Below are 13,884 nucleotides of genomic sequence, written 5' to 3'. Positions count from 1 at the left end.
TACCTTTTTAGAAAAAAAAAAATTCCGCCCGATAAATCATATCCTATACCACGTTGGAGATTAGTGTAGATGTTGAGATAATTTCTTCTAAGAATTGATTTGAGTTCATTCCTTGCTCTGTAAGTTGTTGTAATGTGCTGAAATGCTAGCTCGTCAAAAGGTAGACTATTTAGGTAGCTGTGGTTCTTTATTATTTTTAGAAAATTTTCCATGATTATTATTTCATTTGTTTTCAGGTTCAGAAAGAGTTCATTAACACCAGAATCTGGAGACACTCTAAGCCCCCACTCAACAATGCTGTATGTGCACAATGATTATTAGGCAATCCACATATCAGGAAAAGGGGCATTCTTTCATAAGGTAAGTGACTGAGTGACATAGGTTGTCTGTGCTGTTCTAGGGGAAAATCCATTTAGTTTTATTTCTCATTCAGATTATCTAATGTATACTAAACACAACACTTGCTGAAAGAAAATCTGGGTTTGTTTTGATATTGTTTAAATCTTTTTCCTTGTATAGATTGCCTTAAGTGCCAAGGTAATCATCCCAGTTTAAAAAAAAAAAAATCTGTTAAAGGAGACTGTTTTGAGTATATGGTGGTAGTTTCTGTGAATTTCTTCTAATTGTCTTTACCTTCCCTTACAATGCTAAAAATAAGCAAAAACCTAGTCCAGAAGGATTCTTGGTTTTAAAATTTCTAAGGCAAGAGACTTAATTTTAATGTCAGTTGAAAAAATAATTAAGTGGAAAGATAAGGGGAAATCATGTTTCTTAAGAAAACAAATTGTCAGAAAGTTTCTCATTTTCCAGTTTTTCTTGAGGAAACAGTTCTTTGTAGCAGTGGTTTGATATTTTTTAAATTACATTACTTTGTAACGATACTTAGGAGTTTGTATCAATAATAACCATTTTCTGTGTATAAACAAGGGAGGATATTTGATTATACCATTGAGCGGTGATAACATGACCAAAGTTATGACTTAAGTTACCTTAAATTGACCTTTGTACCATCTACAGGGATGAGTCTTCCAAGGTAAATTATTATTGGTAACAAGATTGTCCCGAGATGTCTAACCTACGTATGAGACCAGAATGTCTTTAAGGGACTTTCACATAATTTTTTTTTTTTTTTAGAAATGGAAGCTACTCATTAGGCAGTGAGTCTAATCTAGTACTTAAAGTTAGCCCAGGTGGAATGGCTTCTTAGAATTATGTTAGTTTAAGTTTCTGTGTATATTTAAAAACTTAGAAATACACTAAAAAAAGTTTTTGTATGCACACATGTAGGATATAACTTTTCATCAATTCAATTTGAACTTTTCCTATTTGCATGAAGGAAAGCTCATTTTGTATTGAGTTTGAGTACGCACCTCTTTTGACCTATTAGAAAGTGTAGAAATTCAATATACTGCTTTTTACTTTTTTCATGTGGTTAATCAGCAGATTGTTTAGACTTCTTTTAAAACATTTTTTATGACATTGCTACTTTGAATATTTGTAGAATAAAACTTCTGGAAAATGGAAATTAGAGAAGTGCCAAAGAAATATGGCAAGGAGTAGTAAATCTTGTTTCCTAAAGTGGAAAGGATAGATAGAGAAACAGAAATGAAAGGAATGTAAATATAATCTGCACATTTTTTTCCCTCTAATTTGCTTAACCCCACCTACTTCCCCTTCCCCTCCCTCCAGCTTTCCACTCTTTCTGGGGCTAAAAGTAAAATATTACTGAAATATTTTTGGGAGACCAGCCTAAAGGTCTTCGCCTTTTAAATGTTAAACTGCTTCTCATAGTTGAAGGTCTTTAGTCTTCCTAGTCTATGAATTGCCATTTGATACTCAGTGTTTACTTATTGATGTGTGATAGATTTCTTGAATAGTTTATAAATTAAATTTTCCATGTGCTTTAGGTAAATGTGAAATCCTAAAACAAGTGCTCATTTGCTTCCTCTGTTGTATCCATCTTCAGCTGCCCAGCATCACCTTCCCTTTTATGTTGTATTCACTGATATTTGCTCTGAGTTTACAAAAGGCTGTAAGAGGAAATTTCCTGTTTCAGCATTTTAGGACTATGCCTTGCTTTCTTTTTGAAATCTTTTATAATCTTAGGGAAATTACTGAAAGTTCTGGTCAAAACAGATACATGTTAATTTGTTATGGTATGAATTGTCATCACTGAGGCTTACATGAGTTAGCAATGGAAAATTCTGGGGTATTTAATGAACACACTGTCAGGTGTCAGGTATTCTAAATTTTATGTATTGTGCCTACCCTTCAAGGCTGATCCCTGTGACCTAATGAATCCTTTGTAAAAAAAAAAAAGTGGACTCAGCTAGGATGTTACACCACCATTGTCGAAGGAACCCTGAACTCCAGGAAGAGTTGCAGATTCAAGCTGCAGTGGCTGCTGGGGATGTTCACACAGTGCGGAAGATGTTAGAGCAAGGCTACTCTCCAAATGGCCGGGATGCTAATGGCTGGACCCTGCTTCATTTCTCAGCAGCAAGAGGAAAGGAAAGATGTGTTCGAGTATTTCTAGAGCATGGAGGTGAGTTTACTGGGAGTAAACCTTTTTTCCCCAAGAAGAAACAAATGAAATTCTGTTTAAAGTAATGTGTGCATGTGCATATAATTTCTAATGCTTCTTTTTTCTAATACTCGACTTCTTCTTCTCTCCTTTGTAAAGATATTATGCTGAGTTTTGTTTAAAACCAGATTGTCTAAAAAATTGGTTTGTTGAATGTGCTTTTTTCCCCCCTTATAACTCTAGTTTCTATATAGCCAGATTTCCCCAGATTATTTCAACTAAAAGCAACCCTTCTTCAGGTTGTCCACTTGCTTTGTTTCAGAAGCAGAAGTGGCTGTGGTCCCAACAACTAAGAATTGCTCAAGTTCCCCCTGTTGAGAATTGCTCAAGCAGATACCATAGGCCCCTATAAATACCATGGCCTTCATGATACCCTATCTTTTGAATTTACCTCTTCTAAAAGCATTTTTGGATGCTTTTATTACTGTTTTAGCTCTTGCCTTTTCTAGAATTGTACATAGTTTCTAGGTATCCTACAAGATTACCTGAGGTCTAATTTTATATGCAGTTGGAAGCTACATTTACCATTTTATGTTTTTGCTTTGAAAAACTGTCCATTCCCATAATTAGTAATAATTGTCTTAAACTCACTTTTTTGCCCATTAGATTTCCACTTAGTTTATTTTCCTAGATTTACACTTGTACAAGTGTACAAGATGAACAAATGTATTTTTTTGTACTCATATTATTTTCATAAATTATGATGTAAAGCAGCTCAGTTGGAACTCAGGATTTATTATGTACTACTCTAGGGCCTGGATTGCCTAACAATCATTTAGTTCCATTTCTGTGTTGTACTTTGACTAGTCAAACTTGGAAACGATTTTGAAGTACGGAAAATGTTAGAAGTCGCACAGCTGTCATTAGGATCTTGTGAATTATGTGAAGATAAGAATATGAAGGCTGTGAGCGTGGACTATCTGCAGGGCACTGCTAAACTGAGACTAGGAATCATCACATGTCTTAGTGGCTCTGAAACAAGAATTATGTCCCCAAAATAGTTGGCCGTTCACAGGACCCCACCGTTCGCTGGCCTGGGCCTCTTTTGTGGCTGTCCTCTGCCCCTCCCTGTGGCCCTTGCTCATGCCTCATTTCACCTTCAAACTTGAAAACCTCAGCACAGAAGGCCGTGAAGGATTACTGTATGAGGAATGCCAGAAGAAAGGTCTGGAAACACTAAGAAGTGGGTGTAGAATCAGAATAGTTAAAATTCTGGTACTGCTTAGTAAAATGAAGGAACCGATCTCAGATTTTTAAATTCTACCTAGTTGTGTTACTTTCTGCGTCTGTTAGCCTTGCTTTAAAAAACTAATTAAAAAAGAAAGGTCAATTACTCAGGTAATATATGAACTTGTTTCCTTAAAACAAATAAAACACAATTTCAAATAAATTATAAATAAAGCCAGAGTCCCCTTTGGTCAGCTCCCAACCCGTGTCTGCCCACCCCTGCCCAGAAGTAACTCATGGCTCTAAGTTTGGTTTGGTCCTTATTTTTCTAGATCATTTCCTAACATACTTCTAGAAAATACATCTTATTGTGTTGTGTGTGGTTTTAGAATATAAATGATATACTGACTGTATTATAATTCTGCAACTGTTATTTTTTGCTCAGCTATATGTAACTTAAGAATTTTTTAAATGTTAGGTTGGCAGACTTTTTCTGAAAAAGGCCAGATAGTAAATATTTTGGGCTTTTCAAGCCCTCCTTTTTCTGTTGTTAGCTGCTTAACTCTGCCTTTATGGCATGAAAGCTGTCATATACAGTGTGAAAGTATGAATGTAGCTGTGTGCTGGTTGAACTTTATGTATAAAAACCAGTGGTGTTCTAGATTTGGCCTCTGGGTCCAGTTTGCTGAACTCTATTTCTCCCCCCAACCCTGCCTCTCTGTTTGTATGTATGTGTGTATATAGATATTTTTTTAACAGCTTTTATTGAGATAGAATTCACAAACCTTACAATTTGCCCTTTTCAAGTGTACAATTGAGTAGATTTTAATGTATTCATAGAGTTGGACATCTTTCACCACGACCAACTTTGAAACATTTCCATTACCCCGAAAAGAAGTCTTGTCCCCAAAAAGAAGTCTTGTACCTATCCCATAGTAATACATACAGGTTTGTGTGTGTGTTTAGTCACTCAGTTACATCCAACTCATTGTGACACCATGGACTGTAGCCTGCCAGGCTCCTCTCTCTGTCCATGGAAGTCTTCAGGCAAGAATACTGGAGTGGGTTGCCATTTCCTCCTCCAGGGATCTTCCTGGCCCAGGGATCAAACCCACATCTCTTGTTTCTCCTGCATCGTCGGCAGATTCTTTAACACTGTGCCACCTGGAAAGTACATATAGGTTTACTCTGTTATTTTCAACTTCTCAGTTCAGTTCAGTTGCTCAGTCATGTCCAACTCTTCGTGACCCCATGAATCACAGCACACCAGTCCTCCCTGTCCATCACCAACTCCCGGAGTTCACCTAAACTCATGTGCCTTGAGTCGGTGATGCCATCCAGCCATCTCAACCTCTGTCGTCCCCTTCTCCTCCTGCCCCCAATCTCTCCCAGCATCAGGGTCTTTTCCAGTGAGTCAGCTCTTTGCATGAGGTGGCCAAAGTATTGGAGTTTCAGCCTCAGCATCAGTCCTTCCAATGAACACCTGGGACTGATCTCCTTTAGAATGGGCTGGTTGGATCTCCTTGCACTCCAAGGGACCCTCAAGAGTCTTCTCCAACACCACAGTTCAAAAGCATCAATTCTTCAGTGCTCAGCTTTCTTCACAGTCCAACTCTCACATCCATACATGACCACTGGAAAAACCATAGCCTTGACTAGACAGACCTTTGTTGGCAAAGTAATGTCTCTGCTTTTCAATGTGCTATCTAGGTTGGTCATAACTTTCCTCCCAAGGAGTAAGCGTCTTTTAATTTCATGGCTGCAGTCACCATCTGCAGTGATTTTGGAGCCCCAAAAAGTAAAATCTGACACTGTTTCCCCATCTGTTTCCCATGAAGTGATGGGACCAGATGCCATGATCTTTGTTTTCTGAATGTTGAGCTTTAAGCCAACTTTTTCACTCTTCTCTTTCACTTTCATCAAGAGGCTTTTGAGTTCCTCTTCACTTTCTGCCATAAGGGTGGTGTCATCTGCATATCTGAGGTTATTGATATTTCTCCCAACAGTCTTGATTCCAGCTGGTGCTTCTTCCAGCCCAGTGTTTCTCGTGATGTACTCTGCATATAAGTTAAATAAGCAGGGTGACCGTATGCAGCCTTGACGTACTCCTTTTCCCATTTGGAACCAGTCTGTTGTTCCATGTCCAGTTCTAACTGTTGCTTCCTGACCGGCATAGAGGTTTCTCAAGAGGTAGGTCAGGTGGTCTGGTATTCCCATCTCTTTCAGAATTTTCCAGTTTATTGTGGTCCACACAGTCAAAGGCTTTGGCATAGTCAATAGAGCAGAAATAGATATTTTTCTGGAACTCTCTTGCTTTCTTGATGATTCAACGGATGTTGGCAATTTGATCTCTGGTTCCTCTGCCCTTTCTAAAACCAGCTTGAACGTCTAGAAGTTCACGGTTCACGCATTGCTGAAGCCTGGCTTGGAGAATTTTGAGCATTACTTTACTAGCATGTGAGATGAGTGCAATTGTGTGGTAGTTTGAGCATTCTTTGGCATTGCCTTTCTTTGGGATTGGAATGAAAACTGACCTTTTCCAGTCCTGTGGCCACTGCTGAGTTTTCCAAATTTACTGGCATATTGAGTGCAGCACTTTCACAGCATCATCTTTTAGGATTTGGAATAGCTCAACTGGAATTCCATCACCTCCACTAGCTTTGTTCGTAGTGATACTTTCTAAGGCCCACTTGACTTCACGTTCCAGGATGTCTGGCTCTAGGTGAGTAATCACACCATCGTGATTATCTGGGTCATGAAGCTCTTTTTTCTATAGTTCTTCTGTGTATTCTTGCCATCTCTTCTTAATATCTTCTTCTTCTGTTAGGTCCATACTATTTCTGTCCTTTATCGAGCCCATCTTTGCATGAAATGTTCCCTTGGTATCTCTGATTTTCTTGAAGAGATCTCTAGTCTTCCCCATTCTGTTGTTTTCCTCTATTTCTTTGCATTGATTGCTGAGGAAGGCTTTCTGTTCTCTTCTTGCTGTTCTTTGGAACTCTGCATTCAGATGCTTATATCTTTCCTTTTCTCCTTTGCTTTTCGCTTCTCTTCTTTTCACATCTATTTGTAAGGCCTCCTCAGACAGCCATTTTGCTTTTTTGCATTTCTTTTCCATGGGGATGGTCTTGATCCCTGTTTCCTGTACAGTGTCACGAACCTCCGTCCATAGTTCATCAGGCACTCTATCAAATCTAGTCCCTTAAATCTATTTCTCACTTCCACTGTATAATCATAAGGGATTTGATTTAGGTCATACCTGAATGGTCTAGTGGTTTTCCCTACTTTCTTCAATTTAAGTCTGAATTTGGCAGTAAGGAGTTCATGATCTGAGCCACAGTCAGCTCCCGGTCTTGTTTTTGCTGACTGTATAGAGCTTCTCCATCTTTGACTGCAAAGAGTATAATCAGTCTGATTTCGGTGTTGACCATCTGGTCATGTCCATGTGTAGAGTCTTCTCTTGTGTTGTTGGAAGAGGGTGCTTGCTATGGCCAGTGTGTTCTCTTGTTAAAACTCTATTAGCCTTTGCCCTGTTTCATTCCATACTGCAAGGCCAAATTTGCCTGTTACTTTGCCTGTTTCTTGACTTCCTACTTTTGCATTCCAGTCACCTATAATGAAAAGGACATCTTTTTTGGGTGTTAGTTCTAAAAGGCCTTGTAGGTCTTCATAGAACCGTTCAACTTCAGCTCCTTCAGTGTTACTGGTTGGGGCATAGACTTGGATTACCGTGATATTGAATGGTTTGCCTTGGAAACAAACTGTCATTCTGTCGTTTTTGAGATTGCATGGAAGTACTGCATTTCGACTCTCTTGTTGACCATGATGGCTACTCCATTTCTTCTGAGGGATTCCTGCCCGCAGTAGTAGATATGATGGTCATCTGAGTTACATTCACCCATTCCAGTCCATTGTAGTTTGCTGATTCCTAGAATATCAACGTTCACTCTTGGCATCTTCTGTTTCAACTGTTAGGTAGTGTTTATTAGTATGGATATACTATCATTTGTTTAAATCAACCTTTTTTATTTTTTGAGAGAGGCTGAAAGTTTCTCGGTAGGACATTTTATTTGTTGAGAAGGTAACACATGCATCCATATACATGGTTAACATCTAAAGGAAAGGTGTAACGAACAGACTGTTGAGAGGGAAACGTCTGCCCCTCAGCCCTGATCTCCCTCTGCTGACCAGAGGCACGCTTACTGAATTCTTTTGTGTCCCTGAAGAGATAGTCTGTGCATCTGTGTGTGCATATTTTTCCACTGGCCACCTTCTCGCCTGCTTCCCTTTTATTAATCGTTGGTTCTGCATCTTGATTTTTTCATAAAACGTTTCACTAAGTGATTGTTCCCTTGTCACTGATTCCATTGTATGGATGTAATTTCTTTGAACTTACTCCCTATTTTGGACATTCTAATTTTTCATTTTTCTTCTTCTAGGAACAGTATTACAGAGAACGTCCTTGACTAATCTTTTTACATGTGTAAGTTTATCTCTTGGATAATTCCTAGAAGTACAATCAAAGGAATGTTAGTTAGTTAGTTTGTTTTAATGGATATTGACAAATTGTCCTCCAAGGAAGGTTGTTAATGGCTGTCCCTAGCAGGTGTGAGAGGGCCCAGGCCCCTGCCTTTGCCGGGAGTATGTTGCTAGGTGGTTTGCTCTTCTGTGCGACCTGCTCGCTTCTTCCCCTGCCCCTTGCAAAAGTGACATGAGTAGCAAAGCCTTTGCTGGACTGGGCTCTTTGCGGGTCTCTTTCTGACTGCTTGCAGGAGTTGTTTATATATTCTCTGCTGGTAGTTACATGTTGTAACAGTCTTCTCCCAGTTGGTAGCTTTTTCACTTTCTTGCTATGCTTGTTTTTATTGGGCAGAAGTTTACATTTTAAGTAAATTGTGTTTTCTTTTGGCTTATGAGTTGTGCTTTCTGTGTCTTGTACATCATACCACAGGGTCATTATTTGCCTATATTTTTTTCAAGAAAGTTTCATGATGTTTAGGACCGTAATCTATCCAGAATCGGTTTTGGTGTATCACACGGTTACAATTTCACACATAAAGGAAGCCTCCATCATCGCTTCTTTCTCATTGTTGTGCCCTACCAACATGCACGGTTCCATTAATTCTGTTGTCAGTATGTCCCTAGGTGAGTATGATACTGTTGTAAATTGTTCTCTAGTAAGCTTTAGTATCTCGGAGAGCAGATCTCCTCTCCCTCTTTAGGAATGTCTCGCTACTCTTTGTTGTTGTTGTCTCAGTTGCTACATTGTATTTGACTCTTTGTGGCCCCCATGGACTACACCCTGCCAGGCTCCTCTGTCCCTGGGATTTCCCAGGCAAGAGTGGAATTTCATTTCCTTCTGCAGGGGATCTTCCCGACCCAGGGATTGAACCCACATTTCCTGCATTGGCAGGCAGATTCTTTACCACTGAGCCACCTGGGAAGCCCTGTCTAATCTTATCACTTTGCATTTCCATATACAATTTTAAAACAACAAAATTACATACTTTGCAGAAATCCCTCACTTATTCTTGTATAGCACCTTTTACTTCCTCCTTTTTCACGTTTCCTTAGTAGAATAAGAACTTTATGGAGTAGTTTTGTTTTTTTTTTATCATAAATGCATTTTTATTTTTATTTGAAAACAACTTAAATTTTTAGACAAATGATTTTAGTATATAAATTTGATTTTGTTTTTATACAGAATATAAAGATTTCCCTCATTGATCTTCCATGTGAAGGGTATTACAAGCCTGCATGGAGTAGTTTTTAAGAGCACATTATGTGTCCGTTGGGGAACATAAATAGGAATGGAGCCCTCCTCCTGCTCTCCGCTCGCCTTGGCCCCGTGTGATGTTAGACACGCTCTGTATTTCGTCTTGGCCTGGCTTCTGATCACCAGACCAGTGCTGCCTGTTCAGCGTCTCCACACTCATGGCTCACAGTTCAGCATGAGCTGCTCCTTGACTGTGTTCTTCTGTAGTAAATGGCACCAAAGCTATGCCAGAAACCTAGAAACTATCCTTCTAAATAGTTGTCAGATCATTTCACTTCCTTTCATTGGAGGCACTGTCCTACCTCTGGGTAAGGAAACCTTATTCTCACCAGAACTCTTAAATGTCTCTTTCATCCCTGCTTCCAGTCAGCGCCCTCCCAGCCAGTCTCCAAATGGAGTGACCTCTTAAAAATGACAGTTAAAGTATGTCTTCTTAAAGTCCATCAGTGGCCTCCCCCTTCTCTCGGGGCAGTTCTGAGTCCCTAATGTGACCTCATGGCCCTGCAGCGTCTGCTCGTCTGCAGCGTCTCCTAGTTTGTCTCTGAGCCGCCCCTTCCCCTGGCCCATGCTGCCTCACTCACCTCTCCCCACGCTTCTCAGGGAAGCCTTCCCTCACCATCCGGACTTGGTCAGATCTCTCTGTGATATGGTACTGCTAGGCTCTGTACCTTTGTATTGTAGCTCCTGTCACAAGCAATGAAATAATAATTTATTTTATTAATAATATAATAAAATAAATTATTTTTGTAGTATTCTATTTAGTTCTGTTCTAGTTTGAGGCTTCGTGAGGACAGAACCCGTGTCTGTATTGTTCTCAGTGAGAGAGAGAAAGAAGAAATAAGCACCAGTTACCTAAGATAATTGTTCCCCAACTTTACAGAGACAAGGCTGATCCTTTTTTTTTAAATTATTACTATTAAAAAATACTGATTGAAATGGGCCAGTCTTCTGGTAGGATTAGAAAAGTGCCTGAATTCTTCATACCTGCTCTTTTCCTTAAACCACAGTTTCTTTAAGAGCTTTTAAACTTAGAGTTAGGTTGGCCCCATCCTGTTAATAAGCTTAGTTTGTGCTGGACATTAGGATGAAATGAAGTCAAAAATTCAAATATGGGGCAGGGAGAAATACACAGAAACAAGGGTTCGCTTTCCTCTCTCCCTCCTCCCTCCCCAACCTCTGCGCAAAGAGAGAGAATCCGCACAGATAGAGGAGGGGGAGGCAGCCAGTTGGCCACTTGTTCAGGTATTTATTCAGCAGGTATTTATTGAGTGCCTGACATATGCTAGGCTCTGGCCAGGCCCTGAGATGTGGACCTAATCATTATGTTCCACTTCTGATACTCCACAGTCTACTGGGGGGATGGATTTATAGCCAGCATTTGTTGAACATTTAGATTCTGCACAACTGTTCATGAGGTTAAGTAAGTAAGAAGTGTTTTTTCCACTGAGAAAACTGAGTCACAGAATGGTAAGTAATTTGTTCACCGTCAATTCACCTCATAAATTGATTCTGTATGACCTATAAGAAGACAATGCAGTCCCGAGAGACTGAACTGAGCACTGTTTATAAACCACCACCCACTGTTGTTGGGGTGGAGGTGGCGGGAGGGGCAGGGAAGGCCTGCTGGAGCAAGCGTGGTTTTGTTGCGGTCTTGAAAGGTGAGGCCATGTAGGGTCCTGGAAGGGTGGAGTTGTGGAGTTACTCCAAACTCAGAGGACACTGATGAAGGGTTGAAGGAAAAAGGGAGCATGTTTGGTTTTAGGAGCTGAGATTCAGCGTGATTGGAGCGCATCCAGTCATTTATTCTGGGGACAGTGGTGAGCCGTGTGACAGAGAGGAATGGGCGAAACAGATGTGTGCTGTGGAAAAGCTCACTGGTTGTAGCATTGTGAATTAGTGAAAGGGTGCTGCTGCCTGATCAGGACTGCAGCCTCATCTCCCTGAACCCCACACGTGTTTCCTGAGCACCTGCTTTGTGCCAGGCACTGTTCCGAGGGCTGGGACTACAGTAACAAAGGAAAGTCTCTACTGTCGCAACACTTACGTTTCAGTAACTGACAGTATACAATATCGAATCGTGAAGAGAAAAGAATCAGAGAAGGGGTAAAGAGGGACAGACTGCTGTTTTAAATTAGGTATTCATGGAAGGCCTCTAACGTGACATGTCAGCCGAGGCCTGAAAGAAATGAAGACCAAACCATGTAGGTATCTGGGAGAAAAGTGTTAAGTAAAACTCTAGGTTGGGAACATCTTAGCACTTTCAAGAAGAAGCCAGGAAGATGGTGGCTGGAGCAGAATGATGGGAGAGGGAACCAAACAGGGCTCAAGAGAGTCAGCCAACATGTTCTCTAGCTCCTAGACCTTTAACTTTGCTCTGAATGAGAAGGGAGGGGTGCCATTGACCACTTCTCAACTGAGGAATGATACGAACTTCCTGAAAGACTCACTCTGGCTGCTCTGAGAAAGACAGATTGTAGACGAGCAGGGGAAACATCAGAAAACCTCTCCAGTACTTTAAAATAGTTCAGGTGAGAGAGATCTGTGGCTTGGGCTACATGATAGCAGTGGGTGTATTGAGAAGTGAGTGGTCAGATTCTGGATATATTTTGAAAATGGAGACAACACGATGTGATGATAGATTGACTGTGAGGTGAGAGGAAAAGAAACCAAGAATAACTAAGGTTTGGGGGCTGAGGGTTTGGAAGAAAAGAGTTGTCATTTACTGAATGAGCCGGAGAAAGTTAGAGCAATTGGGAGGAGTTGAGGGTGGGGAAGACATAGATGTTTAATTTAAGCCTTTCACCCTACCAGAAATGTTTAATCTCAAGTGCATTAAAGGATTGGATCTTGCAGGTAAATCTGTACACCTGCACAGTGAAACTGCCAGTGAGTGAGCACACAGATCTATCAAAACTCAGAGCTCAGAAGTTGCCCTCTCTGTGCTGTGGTGACAGCGATGTGACTGCAGAAGGCAGCCTGGCTGGGGAACAGCTGTGTGACGTGTGCTTATGAGCAAGTTTGTATTACTAATACTGTCTGTATTCCAGAAGGGGGAAAAAGTAATAAGAGGCTGTCTTTAGTCTAAACCTGTGCTGTCTACAGCATGTGTAGCAGCAGGCATACCTCAGAGATACTGAGGGTTCAATCCCAGACCATCACAGTGAAACGAATGTTGCACTAGGGGGAGTCACACGAATTTTCTGGTTTCCCAGTGTATATAAAAGTTATGTTTATACTATACTGTAGTCTGGGGACTGTCGAAAGAAAACTTGAGTTAAAAAATGCTTTATTGCTAAAAAATTGCTAGCCATCATCTGAGCCTTCAGTGAGTTATAATCCTTTTGCCAGTGGAGGGTCTTGCCTCATGTTGATGGCTACTGACTCATCAAGGTGGAGACTGCTGAAGGCTGGAGTGGCTGTGGCAGTTTCTTAAAATATGACAGAAATGAAGTTTGACCATCAATTAACTCTTCCTTTCACAAATTACTTCCCTATAGCCTGCACAAATGTTTGATAGCATTTTATTCACAGCAGAACTGCTTTCAAAATTGGAGTTAATTCTGTCAAACCCTATTGCTGTTTTATCAACTAAGTTTATGTAATATTCTGAAGTCTTTGTTGTGATTTCAACAACCTCCACAGCATCTTCACTTGAGCTTCCATCTTAAGAAATCACTTTCATTACTTGTCCCTGAGAAGCAACTCCTCATCTGTTAAAATTTCATCATGAGATTGCAGCAATTCAGTCACTCACGTCTTTAGGCTCCACTTCTATTTCTAATTCTCTTGCTAAGTAATCTGCAGTTCCTTCCTGCACTGGTCTTGACCCTCTCAGCGTCATCTGTGAGAGTTGGAATCAACATCTTCAAAACTCTTAATATTGATATTTTGTCCCCTTCCTATGAATCATGAATGTTCTAAATGGCATCTAGAATGGTGAATTCTTTCTAAAAAATTTTCAATTTACTTTTCCCCCATCCATCAGAGGAATCACTGTCTATGGCATCTGTAGCCTTAGGAAATGCATTTCTTCAGTAATAAAATTTCATAGTCGAAATTACACCTTAACCCATGAACTGCAGAATGGATATTATGTTAGGCATGAAAACAACATTAATCTTACTTATAGCTCTATCATAGCTTTTGGATGACTAGGTGCATTGTCAATGAGCAGTAATATTTTGAGAGGAATCTTTATTTCTGAGCAGTAGTTCTGGGCTTTGAGCTTTATACATTCAGTAAACTGTATTATACACAGATGTACTGTCATCCAGGCTCTGTTGTTCCATTTATAGAGCATAGGCAGGGTAGTTTGATACAATTCCTAAGTGCCCTCGGATTTTGGAATGGTAAATGA

At 40.2% G+C, this 13,884-nt stretch overlaps 1 protein-coding gene across 4 annotated transcripts in view; it reads left to right on the top strand.

Moving 5' to 3' along the window:
* ASB7 (ankyrin repeat and SOCS box containing 7) overlaps window positions 1–13,884 on the top strand; it is a 55,832-nt gene that overhangs the window by 8,307 nt on the left and 33,641 nt on the right. For all 4 annotated transcript variants that reach the window (XM_061394232.1, XM_061394231.1, XM_061394233.1 and 1 more), the window contains 2 exons: window positions 237–360; window positions 2,277–2,545. In XM_061394232.1, coding sequence (XP_061250216.1) covers window positions 2,335–2,545 — 211 coding nt within the window. In that variant the 5' untranslated portion in view covers window positions 237–360; window positions 2,277–2,334. The remainder of the gene's footprint in view (window positions 1–236; window positions 361–2,276; window positions 2,546–13,884) is intronic.

The sequence above is a fragment of the Bos javanicus genome, chromosome 21, assembly GCF_032452875.1.
Source record: "Bos javanicus breed banteng chromosome 21, ARS-OSU_banteng_1.0, whole genome shotgun sequence".
Taxonomy (NCBI): Eukaryota; Metazoa; Chordata; class Mammalia; order Artiodactyla; family Bovidae; genus Bos; species Bos javanicus.
Note: the sequence above shows the minus strand (reverse complement) of the source record. Positions and strands in the feature narration are given on the sequence as shown.